This window comes from Merops nubicus, unplaced genomic scaffold (assembly GCF_000691845.1).
Source record: "Merops nubicus isolate BGI_N331 unplaced genomic scaffold, ASM69184v1 scaffold11451, whole genome shotgun sequence".
NCBI classification, from domain to species: Eukaryota; Metazoa; Chordata; class Aves; order Coraciiformes; family Meropidae; genus Merops; species Merops nubicus.
In genome coordinates this window covers 24,375-45,601 of record NW_008587621.1, presented here as the reverse complement: position 1 = coordinate 45,601, position 21,227 = coordinate 24,375, and the positions used below count along the sequence as shown (strand labels likewise).

Below are 21,227 nucleotides of genomic sequence, written 5' to 3'. Positions count from 1 at the left end.
AGGGCTCTCACCAAGCTTTCCCATCCACCACAAACAGGGATGAGCCTATTTCATCTGTTTGGTATTGCAACTAAGCAGAGAAGCACTTCAAGAACTATGGAAAGAGTTCCCCAGTTTATCTGCCAAAATGTATTACCAGTGTCTGGATTAACATAATCCATTTTTAAGACAAGATGGTGATGGCATGAAATAGGTGCCTCCAAAGAGGAATTCAAATGAGAGACAGCTACCTAAACTAGAGATGATGACCCAAATCTCAGATCTCGGTCTCCCCGTGGAGCTGCCTGTCTCACTCCATAGACTACAGCAGACAGCTAAGCTCCAAATAACTCAGCTGCTGTCAAACATCTGAAGTTAGAGGTCTCTGCAGCTTGTCACTATCCATGACTGCCCGCCTGTTTAAACTGGCAGTTCCTTTTCTTCAAGGACCAGAGGTCTGCAGGACCTCCCCATGCCAGCCTTTCACAGCATGCCTCACAGCAGCATGCTGTCTGTCTCTGCCTGGGCAAGGCTGAGGCCCAGAAGCTGGGATTGCTCCCTGCTGCTATTCCCAGTGTTCCTGTATGAGTGCCTCCTATGCCCTTCTATTAAACCAGGACACGAATGCAAAACCTGGGGTCTGAAAGACAATTATTAGTTTAACAGTTTAAATGTTACAAAAATAGAGCACACACACTGACTGCAGCCCTCCTGCAAACACTAACCCACCACAAGCATGTGCTAGACATGCCAGCAGCAGAAAAGTAGACATGTTCAACTCCAGCCTCTTGGTCAGTTTCCATCCTTCTGCTTTCCCTTTTCTCTCCCTCTTCCTCCACTAATATTCTCCCTTTCCATTCTCCTCAAACAATCCCTAACAGCTCACATTCACCAAGAAATCCGGGCCAAATAACAACCATGCAACACACACACAGAGCCCACGACACCCAGGTGACACAAGAACAGTAGTGTGCTGGCAGTTCAGCCCTCCACTTAGATTAGGGCTGTATTATATATTAGGCTTAACAGCATATTATTATAGTAAAAAATATCATAAAGTCCATGTTACTGGAGCAAACACTCCAATAAATGCTTACTGCTCAGTTGGGAAATACTCTATACCTGAAGCAGTAGTTTGCTTACTTGCCAGCTTCACTAGCAGGCACACATTTCTCAGAGTAATAGCTTAAAATGAATGAACTTCTGCTGTGTTCTGTAAACCAAAAACATCAAATGCCAATAGCTGCATTTGCTCAAATACCTTCTGCTATCCAACTCCACTGAGCAGATTAAACATTTTTATCCAGTTCTATAGACTTGAACATATTCTAAGAGAAAACCACAAAATTTCCCCTTTGTTCTGCTTGTGCTTCTAGTGTGCTCTGAGAGACTTTTGCTCCTTGTACTACATCTGAATAGAAGCATGATTTATCTGTGTTCCCTGCCTGGTCATGACAGTCCCTCAAGACAGGACTCTTAAACCACAGAGAATCACGGTAATCACAAAACTAAGTCTCCAGCATGACAATTATAAGCTACGTTTTACTTCCCTTCGTAACTCCAGAATAACTAAGAACAAGACCTCAAAACACATCCATGCTTAAATCTCCAAGATAGCAAAGCTGTCCTTTCACAATTGCATGCTATCTCATATGAAATTTGAGTACGTAGTGTCCCTATCTAAAGACCATAAATGCTCTGCAAGAGATACTACCTTATAAATCCAAGTTACATAAATGGGAGTTTAATAACTGGCAGAGTGCAGGGTTATCATTCTAACGTCCAGAATCTGCTGAGAAAAAGAGCCCCGTGCAAAGCTGTCCCCAGCATGGCCCAGGGTGGCTGGTTTGCTACGGGTTGCTCACTTCAGCGCTGTGGCCGGGGCGAACTTACACATTCAGAGGACTGCCTAGTGCGCAAGGGTCGCTCCACCTGCTGCTGACTGACAGCCACGAGCTGGGAGTTTACCATGCTTCGGACCAGCTGGGTGCCTGATCAAGGAACAAAAACGTTAATAAACCCCACAGTGTTACAGATGGCACAATAATGAACGCAGAAGTGGGAGTCAGTGATACCCTCACTCTCCTGTGATGCAGAGCAGGTCAAGCACTTGAACCTCTCCTCTCCTTTAAACGGAAAGCTTTCCCTCCACTGGCAACTGCCAACGTTAATAGCTATGGCAGCTAAACCAAAAATCTGAGTAACACAAATTCTAGCATGAACAAAGCTCACTTAGCTCGTGGGACTGCTACTTTATACAAGTTTCCACACTCCTGCTGCAAGCAGGGGGATTTAAAATAGCAGTAAAAACAGCAGAAACTTTTGGACAAAGAAAAGGAAAAAATAGTGTAAGTGATATCAGAATACAGAGTCAGCAAGGTTCTCTCTAAGCTTATTTATCTTTGCTTTATTTTTTTAAAGTACTGCAGGCACCTAAGGGCCTAATTTGAATGAATCTGCCATTAAACTTGTCTCTAATTAATAACAGTGATTTGAAAGCTGGATCTAGCTTTCTAATGCATATGGATGCTTTTGGAAGTGTTATGTTAAGACCATAGATTTTTAGTGAAAACACATGTGCTTACCTCTCACAGATGATGGCGAGTTAGCTAACTTTTGAGAAACATTTGGAAGAGGAAATGCACTCAGTTATTACTGTTATTACTAGTCCTACATGCACCCATGGTGAGTGGCACAGAAATAATGCAATACCCTGAAGTACGCTACATTTACTGCCAAGAACGTTTTTATCACCAATGCAAAGACTATTTCAGGAAGCATTAGTCCCCTTGAAGAAAAGCAACACTTAAGGCTAAAAACTGTATTTGGAATGACTGAAAACATTATTTGCAGAATTTTTTTTTAAGATAATTACCAGGTCAGCATAGAAACCTAGATAAAAGGGATCTCAGAACTTTCCCATTATACTAACAACACATGAACAAACTTACCTGGCACGCTGTTATTTCTCTGACGGGTTTGTTTGAATTCTGGACAATCTCTTCTAACATGACCCACATCCCCACAGATAAAACACCTTTTCTCTCTTGTTTCTCTGTCATCTTCTTTTAATTCTTTTTCATCATCTTTCTCATTCTCCTTTTTCTTCAATCTGAAAAATAAATGTCATCAGTTAAATGCTGGGGTTTAAATACCCAACCCTGAATGAGGGTTGGCATATGGATGATGGCCACAACCAGGCAAGAAAGACCCTCCTGATTGGTTTTCACCCAGGGTCTGGCCAGCCTTGGGTGGGAACTGATGAGGAGATCACCACCAGGTGCCCCCACCTTCCACATTAATTTGGAGGCGGGGCAAGAATCCAATTCTATAAGAGCTGGCTCCCCTTGCAATGGGTCTGGGAGCTTTGTTCACACAGTGTATGTTTTTGGGTGAGGACTGTGGCTATCAGAAGGGCTCCTTGACTCTTCACAAGTGGCGTTCCCAGGACAACAGGGCCACAACATGAAGCTGTCTCTGAGTCCCTGCTATACAACTGGGCTTATGGTGTGGCTGCTACCATTGCCTACAGCGTGCTCCCTTCTTCATGTCCCCTGTGGTGGGTGAGTGCATTGACGTGTTCCTCCCTCTGGCTGTCTGGCACTTTGGATCTCTGGGGTGTGATGTGGGAGTGGAGGGAGGAGTTTGGCTGCTGGTCTGCCTCTTAACAATAGTACCATTCTATATTGGGCAACTGGTCAGCAGAAGAAAGTGTCATGGACAGTCTCATCTAAAACCCCTGATTGGAGAGACCCTCTGTACTGTTTGTTAGCCAAAATGGGCCAAGTTTGCTGGACCATATGAACAATGGAAGTGTCCATTAGGAGATGCTGAATCTTGGGATATACTAGATATTCTCCAAAAATTATCCTACAAAAAAGGCAAGAATGTTGTCATCTGGCGATGGCTATTGTTGACTGTGTATAAGAAACAGCATCAATTAAAAGAACACTTGGTGTCACAGCACTCCCATATGAAGCAGCAGCTCAATGATTTACAGAGTCAGATCTCTACATTACAGTGCCTCAATAAGTTGCTACCTGATAAGCTGGGCACTTCCCAGATGTCACCTGAGAAAGCTGAAGTGAGTGTTGCCCACCATAATCAGAAGTTGATTATGGGGCAAGTTACTGATTGACTGAACAGATGAATGGGCTATTGAAGGAGCAGTTAAGGAAGCTAGAAGATGGAAACCTGTGGAGAACCTGTGAAGCGGTGGAAAATGTGTATCACAGGTGTGCTACAAGCTCCCAACATATATAGATACATCAGGGAGATGGAGACTCCCTCGATGGGTATGACTACACCAAATTTGCAGATACAGCCTTTAACAGTGAGAGAAACTTTGACTTACTGGGAGATTATCCTGGGTGCAATGGCCCCTTACTGGGCCACTCCAGAGGCTGCTGAGCTAGATCTTAATGTATTAGAACTGATAAAAATAAGTCAAAACCAGACGAGAGTTATGAACACTGGGATAGGAATCCAAATTCCCCCAGGATGCTTTTGTCTGATAGCTGATCACTCAAACTTAGCCCTCAAGGGTGTTCACGTCATGGGAGGAGTGACTGATACAGACTATCAAGGAGAAATTAAGGTAATCTTGTTAAATAATGGTGAGCAATATTTGATTATGCAACCCTGTGATAGAATAGCACAGTTATTGATACTGCCAATTTTAAAAACAATGGAGGGGGGGACCACCCCAAGTTACTACTGTACATGGGGATAAAGGGTTTGGATCCATCAGTTTCAGTAATGGAGCAAAACTATGGGTCCAAGGGCTAGGAAGCCCTCTTGAACCAGCTGAAGTATCAGCTGCAGGGAAGGATAATACCATCTTAATCATGAAGCCTTGGCAAGAAAAATGGGAACATGTCCCTGCAAATAAGTGTTACTTGCAAGAATGACAAGATGGTGTAGAAGCTTATTTTACAGACCCAGTGTGGAGCCACTGAGAGTGCAAGGACAAGGTGTGAAGGACCTCCATTTCTATGTAATGAGGGACACTGTGCTTCATACCACAGATGTGATGGCAGTATCACAAGTACCTGCATGAGGAGGATGTGTGCTGAATCTGACTGTGTACAACGTTGGGCAGTGTGTGCCTAACAGAGAGCAGTGTGATGGGGACCTGAACTGGGGGGGTGGGTCTGACAGGGGTGTCAAACTGTGCCGAGTAAATAAAATGAGCTGTGGGCCTCGGTCCAGGCAGAGTATCCCTGTGGCCTAGAAATGCAAGGTGGAGAGTGATGTTCTTGCACCTGCTGGTCAGGGCTGTGGCTCATCCATATGCCAAATGACTGAATGAAGTACTGGGGTTTAAAACCCCAGCCCTTAAAGAGGGTTGGCATATGGATGATGTCCACACCCAGGCAAGAAAGACCCTCTGATTGGTTTTCAGCCAGGGTCTGGCCAGCCTTGGGTGGGAACTGATGAGGAGATCACCACCAGGTGCCCCCACCTTCCACATTGACTTGGAGGTGGAGCAAGAAGCCACCTCTACAAGAACTGACTCTCCTTGCAGTGGGGTGGCCTAACTACATAGTGCATGTGCTTTGTGGGGATTCTGGCTCTTTGAAGGGCTCTCTGACTCTTCACAACAAGTGGAGTTCCCAGGACAACAGGGCCAGAACATGAAGCTGTCTGAGTCCCTGCTATGCAACTGAGCTCATGGCCTGGCTGCTCCCATTGCCCATGAAATGGCTCATTCCCTTCTTCATGTCCCCTGTGGTGGGTGAGTGCAGTGACTTGTTCCTCCCTCTGGCTGTCTGGCACTTTGGATCTCTGGGGTGTGATGTGGGAGTGGAGGGAGGAGTTTGGCTGCTGGTCTACCTGTTAATGAAAATATCATTCTATGTCAGGCAAGCAGTCAGCAGAAGAATTAGAGATTTTTTTTTTGTGGTGGTGGTATTGCTATAGGGTTATGTTGCTATGTTCAAAGGAAAAGGTTACATAACAAACAGCTGTACTAGAATACAAACATCTCAGGAATCCCAGAAAATACACCTGCAGAATCTGGGCTGTTTAACAACCTGTTTGTATAATCTTAATGAACTTGGAAGCTCCACAGAATTGTCTGGAAGCCATCTGACTGTACTAGTGCAGAACTACACCTGCACTATATACCATTTGAGAGCAATTCTGTGTTGCTGTGCTGTAGTAGGAGTTCATGTGAAAAGCAGACCACAACCTCTTCTCCTGAGGCAGATGTAGGGAGAGAGGTGATGTAATTCTATGTCCTAGAGCTTGTGAGTATGTTAAGGGAGCAACTGAAAAGATATAGTCAACCTGTGACCTTAGGGTTCCAGTCCAGTTTCATCTGTCTTCAACTCTGCCCTATCTGTCATGCACTGTAAATAAGGACTTTGTAGCAGGAAAAGAGCAAGAGTCTTTTAAAGAATTATGGAGCACACACCTGAACATGAGGAGTAAATGAAAAAGCCCAGAATCTGATCTGCATTCTAAGGGATTCAAAAGGTTTTAGGAGGAGTCAGATAACCTGCACAGAATAGGTCACTAAAAATCCAAAGATGTAAAAATCCAAGGAGTGCACATTCTCTGTCAATTCCTCCTAGACTCTTGGGAGACACTGACCTGCATGTACTTGGGACCCCTTTTTCAGGAGCACTGGATCCTAAACTAAGTGCACTGGATGTATAAGTGGAAGATCACTAAGTGACTGGTGCTAGTATAATGCTACAGAAATGCACACTAAGTATGTACATTTTAACTATTCCTAGATTTCAGTAAACTTTTCCCTGCCTTGCAGAGGTACATCACCAGATCTATAGAACAATTCAAATTCAACTCTGTGTTGCAAATATGTTTTCTACAGAAAATCCACTTTAAAGCATTACAAATTGTGCAGTCAAGTAACATGGTCTCGAGCTGAATGTTTGTACCACAAAATGATAACTTAGTGATCTAAATCTTAAGGTAAGCTGTAACAACAGGGACATCATGAAGCAAAAATATTAACATTATACACTATTGATTTTAAATCTGCATGTTTGTACAAGCACACAGAGTAAAGAGATGACCCAAAATAGTTTTAAGAAAAGCAAAAACAGGATAGCAAGTTGAGGATCACAGGTGAAGTTTTGACTTTCTCTGCAATTCAACATATTCTTCATTTCCATTAAAATTTCAAATATCTAAATCTCTCCTGATTTGAGCTCAGATTTTGTTAGCTTTGTACATGACTTACCTCCTCCTCTTTGGACAGTCTTTCATGTAGTGACCAATTTTTCCACAGACACGACAACATCTGTCATTGGGTGCCAATTCCCCATCTGTCAGCACTTTTGAGTCAAAAAAGTATTCCTATCAAAATGCAACAGACAGATAGGATATATGAACAATTCACTTACAAGACAGATTTTTCTTCCCTAAATTTAACTACTTAGAATATACCCAGTATTTTTCTTCCCCTGGATACTGATAGCTTTTTGAGCGATGTGGAGCAGTCAGGGATAAAAGGGTATTTTGTCTTGGGGCCAGAGGCTGAATTTTCAGAACAGCTTATCCAAGCTCCAGACTGCTGCCCAGCTTCTGCTTCCCACAAGGCTCCTCAGAGGGCAAATCTTTTGTGTATGACCTATTTTGATATCTGAGTCATTGTTCGTATGCTTTCCAAAGCAGCTCCAAATGACACCATTATATCCTCCTAGTCAGAACAAAGCTCAGGTGGGAAACAGATGGTGCAGCTGCACACTGACCTGTACCACTCCCTTCCTCTAGACTTTGCTAAGGACAGCTGTAGTCCTGATGTGTCAGGCACAGAGGCCACAGTTTACACCAGCTGAGCCACATAAACATTGTGAAAGGAATATCTTGCCTGAAAGACTGAAGACCAGGTAAAACCAGAAATGTCCTAACCCTAGCTCAGGAAGAAAGTCTACTGTAGACAAGTAACTTACTGAGCTTTTTTGCTAGTTTCCTTTCTGTACCACTTAGCTGCAATAGAGAGCATTGGCTTAGGAGGGAGATCAAGAACTCCTCCATTGTGGGGCACTTTCAAGAAATAAAATGCTATGTAATGCTACTGGCATTATTTCCTTCACATAAAAGACAGCTTACTTGCATGCTAAGGCTGCTTTCTGTCTTGCCTTTTATCCTTATGTAAAATGTTCAGTGCAAATCTGAGATGAGGTAGAACAATACAAATGACCACATATGCAAACAATTAAAAGAAACCCCAACAACCCAAATTAGCAATATTTATTACATTTGCTCACATTATCTGTTAGTTACAGATAGCTACATCCACCCTACAATTCATTATTATTTGTACCACAGTAGTACTTCAAAGGCCCCAAAAAAACAGGTCCTAGTTTACAAGGCACAGCACAAAACAGAACACAATCACTGCATCAAAGATCATTTAAGACAAGCTCAGAAAAAACAAAGTAAGCAAATGAGAAGATCAGGGAGGATGAGGGGAAATCAAAGGTGTCAAAAGATTTTCAGAATCCCTTAGAAACACAAGCCCTGTTGAAAGCCATTGGGAGAACAATCTTCTAAACCGTGTTAGAAAACACCTTTGTAAGTAGATGTTAAAAAAAATTAATTCCAGTTAATTTATTTGTTCATATAAAAAAATAGTTCTTTGTTACACATCAATGACAGGACCCTGCAGCAGTGAGGAGTATTTTCTCTAATATGACGTTGCCTGAAGACACTCCTGACCCTGACTCACTATGCAAATTCTGAAGGTCAACTGATAAAAAACAAAAAGCTGATCATGATCCTTTTACTTCCTTAAGCTGCAATCTTTACTTTGCCTACCAACTGGAAAAATAAATAGAATGTAATATCTCATGAGCCTGTTTTTTTCAGCTGCATGAATTAAAAAACAAACAAACAACTCCACACCACAACAACCCAAGCTTACTTCCCCCAAATGTGCCAAAAAAAACCCTTCAGCAGCCCAACCATTCCTGTGAATTTTATACTGCAGGAGCCAAATACTGTGCTGCACATTTTAGGCAGATAATATATAAATACATGTATTGTGCATAAAAAAAATTGATAAATATATATAAAAGATTTGCTTTGAATATATTAATTCAGTGGATGAAGAAAAGTAAAAAAATACTAAAAACAATGAAAACTTACAGCTTCTCTTCCAACAGTCGGGTAGAATGGGGTACCAAATAATTTTCTCCCATTGATAAATGCCTTCATTATGAAATTGGTCACTATTGAAAAAAGTTATTGGAAAACATCAGAAAAGGCACAACACTTTAGAAATTAGTGAACATTAATCATTAGCAGATGTTAATAGCTTACTTTTTCTGGAGACTCCAGCACCGAGATTATGATTCAAGTCAAAAGGATCTGTGTAAAGAAGGGAGAAAACCAAATCAGAATTGGAAAAAAATAAAATAAAAAAGGGTTTTTTTTCAGCATAACAAGAGAATTCCATTTGAAAAGCACTCAGGGAGTAGATGATAGCAAAGGAATGCTGAGTGTTCTGAAAATGTGACTAACCATAATAAAGCAAGAGCAATTTACTGAGATATGCTCAAAGTTAGGAGTCTAATCTCATTTTGTAAGCTGTACAATTTGCAAACAATGCTTTTTGTTTTTTAAACACTGACAGTTTCCTTGCACAAAGATCATGTGCAACAAGGAGAACAGATCCTCAAGCAACGGAGTTCCTCACTCCCTTGTTAATGGAGCAGGCAGGTACCTTCAATGGCAATGCACTTGGATGTCCACTGCTTCTCAAAGGTGGTCAACAGCTTCTTCTGCCGGATGCTGATGACGTACTCCTTGAAGTCGAACTCCTCGGTGTAGAAGCGCAGCAGCCCCAGCCAGAGCTCTCCCAGGGACTCCGTGTTCTTCCCGAGGGAGGGCAGGCGCCTCTTCTGCAGGCAATGGGACACAATTCAGTCCACGACAGTTCCTGGGGTACTTCTGCTCAGCTGCCTCTCTAATTAGGAGTTTGTCAGCCATGAACAAATTCACTTAATTAAATCACTACAGCTAACACTATGCCAACCCCGGACTATTTATCAAGAGTTAAAAAAAAAATTAAAAAAATTCCTCATTTATGTTATTTAGAAATTATTTTAAATAAACAAAGAAAAAGCAGACACTTATTTCAGCAAAATAGAGGTTATTTGGAAAGTTTAATTACTCCTTCATATATTAAACTGTTAGAAATTTATTACTTCCCTATAAAAACAGGTTTTAAGTTTTGGTGACTCTTCTGGTGTTAGAATATTACCAATTCTTCCATGTCATCAAAGAAAAAGGCATTCCATCCATCTACCATTCTTTGTGGAATCTGTTTTCCATCAAATATCTGCCGAAACAGAGAGGGAAACAGTTACCACTCTAATTCAAAGTCATCATAAAAGACTTTCAGTTTTGCTGGTAAGAAATAATACAAAACCATAAATCTTTTTATTGTAATAACTACTTCTTATAAAGGCAGAACTTCCCATTGGTAAAAAGTTTGAGTGTATTTTTTCATTACTGCTGTACCTCTCTCAAATTATTTGGGTATTTTATTTTTACTTGTTCTTTGCAACTAAGAAAACATGACTGGATTACCTCATCAAGATTCCAACTTCCCTCTTACCCACAAAATCTCTAAGGAGACTTTATATGACTCCTATTACATTTTGATTTAAGCAAAGCCAAGGGGAAATTCCACTGTTATTTAAATGCACTCTCAGGATAGCAATAAAACAACAATCCTCAGCTAAAGTATCAGCAAGAAAGTCTGAGTCTCAACTGCAGAGTTTAAGCCAACTTTCCTCTTGCATGCAGACAACAAAAAAAAGTCAGAAAGGGATAATTTTCAGGAGTGATTGGAAGAGGCTTATAGCTGACTAATTATATTCTCCCCACCCCTGCAATAGAGGTACAGAATGTTATTTTCTTAATAAAGTTTCCTGGCACACTCAGAACAGTATCTTTAAAGTTGTCCCAAAGCATTAGTTATCTTTTTTTTCCTCTCATTAAATCATAAAATAAACTTTGTCCTACAGATAAGGTGTTGAGCAATAAATAAGGATTCTAACAATAACTGATGGAAGAGCTGGACTCACATCTCAAGAGCATCTGGCACAGTCTCACAATTACAATTCCCTTCTCTCATACCACCTGCCAACTTTTTTCTGTCTTGTTCTGTATAAAAATACCATCATAAGACCAAAATGCACAAAAATAAGCATAACAGCAGAACGTAGGTCCAACAGATTCTCAATTCTGTTTTAATTTTCTTGGTAAGTTTTACTCCTGCTTGGTTTCATTGAGTAAGGAACCTGCTAATGCAGCAGGGCACCCTATTTCATTCATCCCATTGATCCTAAAAGCCTAGCAAACAGTGCACCTATGCTCAGATTTTCTATTTTCTGAGAACCTACCTCCTGAAGAACTGGAATTACTGGTGGATTTCTCTGCTGTAGAAAGTATAAAACCATGAGAATATAGGCATACGAAGACAGACTACCACGGGATGCATCACCAATGTCGCAGCGCTGAAAAAAACACATTTCAAACAAAATACTGAACTTAGATTTTATCATTCAAGACTAACAGCTATGTCAGAGAGCATAACAGAAGCCCCATCAGTAACAGAAAACACGTTCATTTCACAACTAAAAATTTTTTTTATGAAGCCTGAAAAATAGATGTCCTTAGAGTCAAGTCTAATCTGGCAAATCCACAGCGTAATTTGACTACATAAAACCAAAAAGCTTCTCATACCCAAAGCTGTGGGGTTTTTAGTTTATAATGCTTAAACTGAAAAACAAAAACCCCAAACCAAATAAAAACTCACCAAACATATTTCCAAACAAACCTCACATGTGATATCCAGATTTCAATACCATAAACTTTAATTTTCCTGAACTCACGTTAGTAGAGCTGTTTCTACGATTCCTTATTAATTCAGTTTCTTCCCCCTTTTCTTTTTCATAATTAATTGATAGGCAAGTATTTCCGTGTCACACTGGCAACTTAGGCAATACTTGGCATTTTGCTAGCACACATACCTAATTAAACCACAGTCCAGCCTGAACAACACAGCTTAAAATAAACATCATTGAATTACCTCACTATGCTTGAAAAATCCAATTATAGCCTAACTGTTCTACAGCACCTGCTTCTAAGCTACCCTTTGCTTCAACCATGTACTTTGGCACATTTTTAACCTCCTATGTCTGGAAAAAACAGGGATTCACAAATTCACATTAGCAGCAGTGACAGCTGTTCCTGGTTCTTCTGCCAATGCAAACAGAGAAGGAAGCATTTTGCTTAAACATGGACTATTTGTATAGCTATGAGGTCACCTCCATTCATATCCATTCAAGAGTGTATGTCCCACAACTCAGAAACTTGGTCTTTACAGTAAGCTTTATAGAATGTATACAATAGTATGCAATACTACAAAAAAGGAGGATTATCAATACAAGGCATTTTTAATCTTGACACAGAAGAGATGTGGCAATATTCTCCATTACTGTGATCACACCAAGAAAAAAGTCATTACTAGGCTGGGTGACAGTATAATGAACATGTACATTCCATTAAGGAACAAAGTTATTATATCCATCTTGCTGCATTTTATTCCATTAACATCTGGTAGCATGACACACCCTCTATAACCCTTTAATTCTCCCTCATTGCACTAAGTTTTCTTTGGGTGTGTTTGGGAAGCGTATTTAATAGTGCAGCTTGAATAAAAAGACACACCATATTTTGATTATCAGTCTGCACAGTGTAACACTGTTAGATTATCACGTGGAAAAAAAGATGCAACAGATTTGGTATTTGATACTTTCAAACTCTTCAAGTCACACCTATGTCCTAGGCACATCAAGTAGAGGCTTAGGCATGCATTCATCAACCCACACCTACTCCTGATTTTTACAGTAAGTAAAACAAGGCAAGGAGCCCAGAAGAAATCTGCAGTGATCTATGGGCTGGTCCTAGATATGGAAACTTGGGAAGTCTACACACAACCACATGGCACTATATCTTACAGTTACCATTTTTTTCCAGTTTTGTTTGCTTGGGGGTCTGATTTTTGTTTTGTTTTATCTTTTGCTTTATAGCTGGTTTGAAACTGAAAAAAACCCAGAAGTTTCCCTTTCATCAGCTTCCTCTTAGACAAAAGTCTTCCAACAGATAGCAGACGATGCCAGGACTAAAGAACTTGATTCTGACACACTCAATCAGATGGGAGCATAGTCAGCTTAAGAAGGTCCACTTCATATTAACAGCATTCTGCTGTCTCCTTTCCAGTTGCTGTTAGCAAAAGGTAAACTCAGTGGCTGCATCAGAAACAGTGTATTATACAAGTAAGTACCTTCTTTTTATATTACCTTTGCAAAAACTTTCATTGTATAGCCCAGATACTGCACCCTAGGATCAATAGCTGCATATGTAGCCAACATTCTTGTGTTATGCTGTGCCTGGGAAAAGGGGGGAAAGAAATAATCAAGCAAGTGTTTCAATATAACATATGGCTCATTATAGTACAGTCTGCAGTTCAAGCACAGGAGATGCATAATACAATTGGAGGGCAAAAAAAATATCACAACAATATTTTGTAAAATTCATGCAACATTTCCTGCACAAACATGACTGAAAGGTGTAATCAGGACAGTATTAATGCACTAACAAGAGTTAAGAACCAGCAGCACAAGTTGGAAAACACCAGCAAAAACTTAAGTCCATAAGATGACTCACAATAGAACAAATTCCACAAATTGCATCTTCTTCACAGGTGAATGTCAGCCCATTATGTAAGAAATGGTGCAATTTCATTGTGCTACATGCAAGCTGGGATGGGATGTACTATTCATGGTGGCAGAAAGGCCACAGTGAATGTGGCACTAACAGCTTCTCAAATGCATTCACAGAAATGCTTTGTGTGCCAGGACACTGCTCTGCCATGAGGCTGTACAGCTGCTTGGGTCAGGATGTGGGTATGGGCCACTGAATTTAAGCAATATAGAAAAAAAACCCAGACACCAAAAAAATTATTTTCATTCTGGTTTCAAAATTATTCCCTCAAACAATTATTTGAGTGAGTTACAAGGAACTAAAAAGCTTTCACAAAACCAGGCAGGAACAGATGCTTACCAGTGTATTGTACAAACTGATATCTCCTTCTAAGCCACTCCTTCTGTGTTCAAATTTTACTATAGGCACTTTGGCTGTTGTTATAGGCAAGATGTTTCTCAAACCTGGGGAAGCAACACTTTAGTACATAAAACATTTCCATTAACTACATATGTAATAAATGTAAATGCAAAGCAAATAATACTTCAAAACACCTACCTGGATGCTTCTTAAGAACTTTTGCCAAACCTTCTATTATTTCTTTACAGTTTAATTTCTAGGAAAAACAAATATCACAGCTTCAGATGTTAAAACATGAATCCTATCCCAACAGGCACATTTACTATAAAACATGTATTTCATAGAGGAAAAGTCTATGTATAAAAAAAAAGTAAACAATATGCTTGCACATGAATAGACATAAACTGCTGACTTGTATTCTTTATACTGGACACCTACACTACACAAAATGTGTGTTTATAGGGCATTAAAAGTAAAAAAAAAAGGTATCATGCTTCAGAATTTTAAGACCCTTAAAGAAGTCTTGAATGAATGTAAGATAGTTAATTTTATCCACTTCAAAACTCTTACCTCTGCATTTTCATGGCCTTCCAAAGTCATGCAGATATCTAGATCACTGTCCCGAAATCCAAATCCATTCTTTGAAGAGCCAAACAAGCAAAGTCTGGCTTTGTCTGAACAAAAGAGTAGACCAAAAAAAAAAAAAAAATAATTCTTTTACAGTTTAATCATAAGTGCTTACTATGGAATACTGCTTAACTGAGATGTGTAGGTGCCCATAAAAAATGAGCTTTAACAGAGACCTTACAAAGTCACTTTTAAGACTTCACCTCTGATAAAGTGGGAAGCACAATACTGTAAAAATTCTTTATAGAAAGTAAGGCAGGATGAAGTCCATGTAATTTTTATAAGTGAGGTACATTACAGAGCTACTATAACCATTAAATAGCATCTCTAAATGTGGTGTGATGTTTGTGGTATGTGACAGCACTTTCCTGTTTGAAATATATCAAAATGATGTGTAAACCCAGCCACCAGTACAGCTTTACCCTGCAGATAAGACATAGCTACCCTTAAAGTAGTTCAAGCAGTATTGTGGGTTCCATTCATACTTTATCTAGCTTGTGTATTTTTCTTCTGACTAGGTAAATTTGGTCAATCAGTAAGTTTCTGTAACCATAACATACTGTTCATGAAGATATAAACAATAAGATTAATATATATTATGGAACATTCTCTTCCAATTGTTTAGTTTACATTTTTGCCTGAAATACAATGATAGTGGATTTTCATTCTTGCAAAGGAAAGCAAAATTATGCCACTGAGAAGAAGCAATTTCCTCCTGACTGAAAAGAATACATTTATCTGTTCAACTGCAGCCAATGCTAAGAAAAAATATGTGACACCTATCCACAGCTTTTTCCTAACCTTTAAAAGAATCAGAAATTCTAAGTCTTTCAAGGTTCTGTGAGAGGTCTCAATGTTCAGCTGCTGCCAGTAAGCAGCAGGCAGAGCTAGAGGATGGATTGCAAGGCACAGTTCCTTGACCAGAGGCCAACTGCTGCAGAACATTTGGGCACCTGTGCAAAGCAATGTATTGAAATTCCAGGGACCTGGCTCTACCACTGTTTTACACCACATGCAAAAAACTACATTGCATCTCTGTGCCTTGACTTCCATCACTGTAGTAAGATACTTTCGTCTAATAAAAGGGAGATGAAGATAAATTCATTAAGATTTCTGAGATATTTAAACATTGGTGACTAGGCAAAAACCCATACTTGGCTGATGAGACAGCTTAACAGTAAACCCAACTAGGCAGGGCCTCTTCCAACTTTTTGTCCTGACTGTAATAGTCCTGTATCTGCATCATTATCTTCCTCCACTCTAGGGACATTCCACTTAGGGAATTCCTCCACTCTAGGGATATTCAGTTTAGAAGTCTGCAAGATATCTTCACATGGAGAAGGAAAAGAGATGCCACTGTTTTAAGCAAGGAAAATGAGTAATAATGAGACAAATTACATCTTTGTGCCCTGGACAATATGAATGAAGAAAGCATTATCAGGAATCACTACCCACTGTTACATACCATTATATTCTTTTCGAATAAATCTTTCCAAACTTGCCAGAATTTGTTCTCTGTTTTGTTGTTCAGATAAAGGAGGGGATAATTCATCTAAGTAAAAACAAGTTAAAACACAGTCAGATTTGACATTCAGCCACCTCAAAAATCTTTTTCAGCTAATTAGAAGTACTGGCTACCTTTTGGTTACATTTATCTTCCCTTAACATGTTTTTCTTTTTAATATCATTAGAGGTGTTAGGATTTTACTTCAGACATCTAATTATTCTGTAATTATTCAAGCACAGATCGGCTTGGTGGGCACCTGGCATCCAGCCAATGTTAACAGCACCCAAAAAGGGTTTTTTCCAAAAGAAACCATGGAATTTGCAAACACAAAAACTAGTTTTGCCCAGAGCCTACTTTCTGGAAACAGTAGTAAATTTTTACAAACCCAGGGAAAGAAACTATATAGCATTAGTTTCTCACATTTATTATAAGAATTTTATATCACAACCATGGATTATAAGAAAACAAAATATTGATCAATTCATAGGCTAGGGTTCCTGGAAGACCTTTTTCCCCCTGAATTTCCTGAAGTAAGTAATTTAACACCATGAGGCATTCTTTTTCTGGATTCCAGCTCACAGTTTACAGAGGAGTACAAACACTTTGCAACTCACCAAAACATCTTTTACACACTATATCAAGTATTTCCCGAAATCTGTCTGTCATTGGTGGTAGTGGTTTTAAATCAATTTTCTTGAAATCCTCTGGGCAGTCATTTTTGGAATGTCCATCCCGTTTGCAGATGCTGCATACTATAGTCGGTGGCTTTTGGGAGGAAACAGAAAGTGCACAAACGTGATTTTACTTTTAAGATAGTTCCACAGACCTGACATTTCTGTCAAAGTGATGCAATCAAGAGCATAACAGCAACAGAATCTTTACAAAGAACAGAACACCTCTCAACATGCTGCATCTAGTTCTCACAGTGCATAAGAGCACCAGGAAATTCTACACTAAGTAGGAAGAGGAGGGGAGCAAAATAAACCACACAAAACAATTAAAAAAAAAAATAATGGCATTTTTAGGTTGTTTTTTTTGGGTTTTTTTTGGTGGAAATCAGAAAGCTTTGCATAAGATGCAGGCAACAGATCCTCTAGTCCAAATGTCATGAAGTTTTGGTGTCTTCCAGGCCTGAACAACACTCTAAAGAGCTACTCTTTGTAACAGAGACTGAAATGACCACTGGGAGAATCCTGTCATCCATTCACCCTTGGTTTTAGTGATTTGAAAGTAACAGCCCACTGACACATGTCTAGCACTGCTTAAACACACAGCTTACCTTTCCTGAAGTCAAAATAATCTTATCAAACACATAATGCATTTCTTCTGTGGAGAGTCTGCCTTCATCTCTGAGCTCATGAGCTTCCAGGGTTGCTTTGCAGTTGGGAGAGGTAGCTGGTGTGCCAGTGCACTTACTCTTCTGAGAAGACTCTGTTACCAAACTCTGTCTGCTCTCAGCATCAGAAAATTCATTACCAGAATTTGTGTCATAGGGCTGATGTTCGCTGCACTTACAACGGTGGCTTAGCTCACCTTCAGCTGCACAAACTGAAACTTCTAAATCATCCCTCTCTTTAAGTGATTTTTGCTTTAATTCACAGCATTCATTAGAAATAAGGGATAAAGCCTCTTCTTTGTCTTCATCGTAACTAGAGTCCAATGTTGAAAGTAGCAGAGAGTCTGTGTTCTTGGAAGTACATCTTTTGGCTACAGCTTCTACCACTTCATTACATTCAAGTTCATTCTGTGGTATGTTACATCCACTTTCTCTATTTTCTTTATCCACAACTTTTTCCCCTTGTGGAAGGCAACAGTTGGCTACAGGCTCCTCAGATCTGGTGGATTTCTTATTATTCATTTTCCCTTTTTCTTTTTTCTTGGTATCTGGCTTGGATTTAATCCCATCTTTACTTTGTGGACATGCAAAATATTTATAGGCTGTCCTAAATCGCTCCAGGATGTACTCAAATACCATCTGGCTATTCAGACTTCGTGCAACATTCCTCTTTAGTGCAAAAGGGTCTAGAAAGAAAAAGGACAATTTCATTAGCCATCTTTAATTTCTACATTTCACTAAAGCAGATGAAATACCTACGTTACGATACAGCGGTTAAGAGGATATTCTTATAATATAATCCAGAATTGTATTTGGATACAGAGAACCTAAAGCCCACAAGGTTTTTTGGACTTCTTCCATACAAAACACAACACACGTGTGGCCATGAATGGTTGGCTATCACAAACCATTCTAAACAGTGTTATTTAGAAAGAAAACCACAGGTATATTGACCATTATATTATGGCCAATTTCTAAAGTAGAAATTAAAATAAACATACAAAGGCAAAGTAAACGCAGGCCTGCCTGAATGTTTTTTTCCCTTCACTGAAGGATTTGCATTTCCTTTAAGAAATTAATTTCTCTAAGAGTAACATTAAGGTTATAAGGATTATATGAACCAATCTCACCAGGTTTCATTCTTAGTCCTTCCTAGCGATTTCTAGATCAAACATGTTTTCCAAGTAAAAAGAGCACCTGCATAGTTGCTATAAGTTTGCCTGGGAAGATAGTGTCAAACTGAGACTCTGTTACTTCATAATTTCAGTTACAAATTTAACATTAGAAAAGAAAAAAAAAGGCAAAAATGAAAAAAACAAAAAAGTGGAAAAAATCATGAAACAAAAACAAGACAAAAAAACCCCCAACAATAACAGGTACCAGAACCAGAATGCAAGCTGTTTTTTGAAACTCTTTCCTACTTCTTCCTCAATAATTCATCATCATCTCTAGAAAGTGTCCAAAATTCATTATTCATGCTCTTATAAAAATATCACCTTAAATGGTTTCTTAATCTTCCTCATATACTCATATACTTCATTTTCTCTGTTCTTAAGGCCAATTCAGAATTCCATGTTTTGCTCTGTGACTTGCCCTGTTAAGTACTGTTTACATATTTTTCTGAGCAGAGGAAGAAAAATAAAGTTGTCTTCCAGTTACAAAGAAGTAACACACAAAATAATGTTCTTTCTTTGTCTCTCTAATATATAAAACACAGGGTATGTATTATCATCAAATTTATATGGTCTCACTCCCTTAAAAAAGCACTTTCCCTAGCAGGTTACTAAGGCCCTGGAGCAACACCTGCAATCTGACACCCAGTTTCACAGCACGGAAATAGTGTCAAGAGGGAAAGGGAGAAGGGAGGGTGCTGGGGGGTGAGGTGTGTTACTGTGATGGGTTTGCTCCAGTCCACTCTAATCAGAGCTAAGTTCTCTACTCCATCTGCATTGTAGTCAGAGGAAAAACTAACAGCTGGTAACGCTCAAAATACAATGTGGTTTTCAGAAATGCAGCTAGAAGTGCTGAAAATCTGTGATATCAGAATTATTAAAAAACAATAAAGGCTTAAAGAAAAAATGAAGTACACAGAGGTAAGAAGAGTGTGGTAAGAAGAGAATGGAAAGAAACAGTGAGATGAATTTACACTTTCTATTTCAAGGATCAGCATTGCAAAAAGTAGCACTAACCAGAAAATGTCTTTAAACAGCCTAAATAGCTGACAAAATTAAAAAAAAAAAAAAAAAATTATTACTTTCTCCTCCCATCATTTATTTATTGTCCAGACTTCTTGTGATAGATCTGTAAGAATTAGAAAAGAACAGTAATGGTAAGAAGAGAATGGAAAGAAACAGTGAGATGAATTTACACTTTCTATTTCAAGGATCAGCGTTGCAAAAAGTTGCACTAACCAGAAAATGTCTTTAAACAGCCTAAATAGCTGACAAAATTTAAAAAAAAAAAAAAAATTACTTTCTCCTCCCATCATTTATTTATTGTCCAGACTTCTTGTGATAGATCTGTAAGAGTTAGATAGATAAAAACAGTAATGCAGGATGACTGCAGAACTGGAGAAGGGCGTTACCCTACCTTCAATGGCTATCCGCCTTTTAGGCCAGTTTTTATTCTCTCTGGTTAAGAGTTCTTGTACCCGTATGCTGATGACATATTCCTCCAAAGCAAATTCCAGTGTGTAAAACTTCAACAGTTCTAACCACAGTTGCCCCAGTGAAACTTGATGAGGGGTTTTGAATGCTAAGAGAGACTGAAACACAGAGACAAAAATGCTCAACTGGAGTAAGAAATTAAAATGACCCATTTTTTTTCCTGGTTCCATCCAAAATTAATGTTTAAAGATAAAAAACAGGGCTAAGAGATAGATGCAGTTTTGACTGAAACCAAGCTATGACTTACATTGCCGTGTTTCTCCTTGGCATTACTTTGGTTGTCCACTTCCGAGCTCGTTGCCTTCTTGCCACCACCTTTTTGTTGCTCAACTTTAGTTTTACTTTCTGCTCCCACAGAGTTTTTCGCTGCACCGTTTGTTGGTGGTTTGTACTCCCACCGTACAAACTCCTCTTCTTCTACACCTTTCAGCTGGTGGTCATCTGGCCTCTTCGAATCAAAGCCTTCAATCTAACAACAATTAAAGTAGCTCTGAAACAAGACTGTATATAATACATAAAAGCAAAGTAACACTGGCAACGAGCTACCAGGTAACACTGACAACTGTGATATTTATCCCTCTCAGGAATAACTGATGTCAGAGAATTAAAGAAGTAAATCTTTGCCTTTTCTCCAAAATACAGCACAATGGTGCAACTGCCCAGGCTGTAGCAGCTGCCTTTTTTTAAAAGTCATCCAAATCATCACACATCAACTCTGTGAGGATTACATCCTGATGAATACTATTTACAAAATTCTTAGGCAATCAAATTCTGCATATTTTATGACCTTCCAGAACAAAGAAATAACGTCAACAATTCAACAGTAAAGTTACTGTGTTACCAAATCACTTACCCAATTGCCCAAATAGGATGGTAAAATACGTGGTTGTCTTTGTTGAAGAAAAAATATCACCATTAAGGCAAAGGAATATGAGGGAATCCCACCTTCAGCCTGACAGTCAATGTGGCAGAGCTGTAAGAGAATAAATCATTACTTTTCTGA

At 39.2% G+C, this 21,227-nt stretch overlaps 1 protein-coding gene across 1 annotated transcript in view; it reads right to left on the bottom strand.

Moving 5' to 3' along the window:
- Positions 1 to 21,227, bottom strand: part of ZCCHC11 (zinc finger, CCHC domain containing 11) — a 42,862-nt gene that overhangs the window by 5,355 nt on the left and 16,280 nt on the right. Inside the window, 18 exon segments of the mRNA XM_008948987.1 lie at positions 1,873 to 1,970; positions 2,931 to 3,084; positions 7,105 to 7,305; positions 9,100 to 9,182; positions 9,274 to 9,321; positions 9,677 to 9,854; positions 10,217 to 10,294; positions 11,364 to 11,477; positions 13,326 to 13,415; positions 14,089 to 14,192; positions 14,287 to 14,344; positions 14,659 to 14,762; positions 16,181 to 16,267; positions 16,837 to 16,987; positions 17,502 to 18,244; positions 20,148 to 20,322; positions 20,472 to 20,693; positions 21,078 to 21,197. Coding sequence (XP_008947235.1) covers positions 1,873 to 1,970; positions 2,931 to 3,084; positions 7,105 to 7,305; positions 9,100 to 9,182; positions 9,274 to 9,321; positions 9,677 to 9,854; positions 10,217 to 10,294; positions 11,364 to 11,477; positions 13,326 to 13,415; positions 14,089 to 14,192; positions 14,287 to 14,344; positions 14,659 to 14,762; positions 16,181 to 16,267; positions 16,837 to 16,987; positions 17,502 to 18,244; positions 20,148 to 20,322; positions 20,472 to 20,693; positions 21,078 to 21,197 — 2,808 coding nt within the window.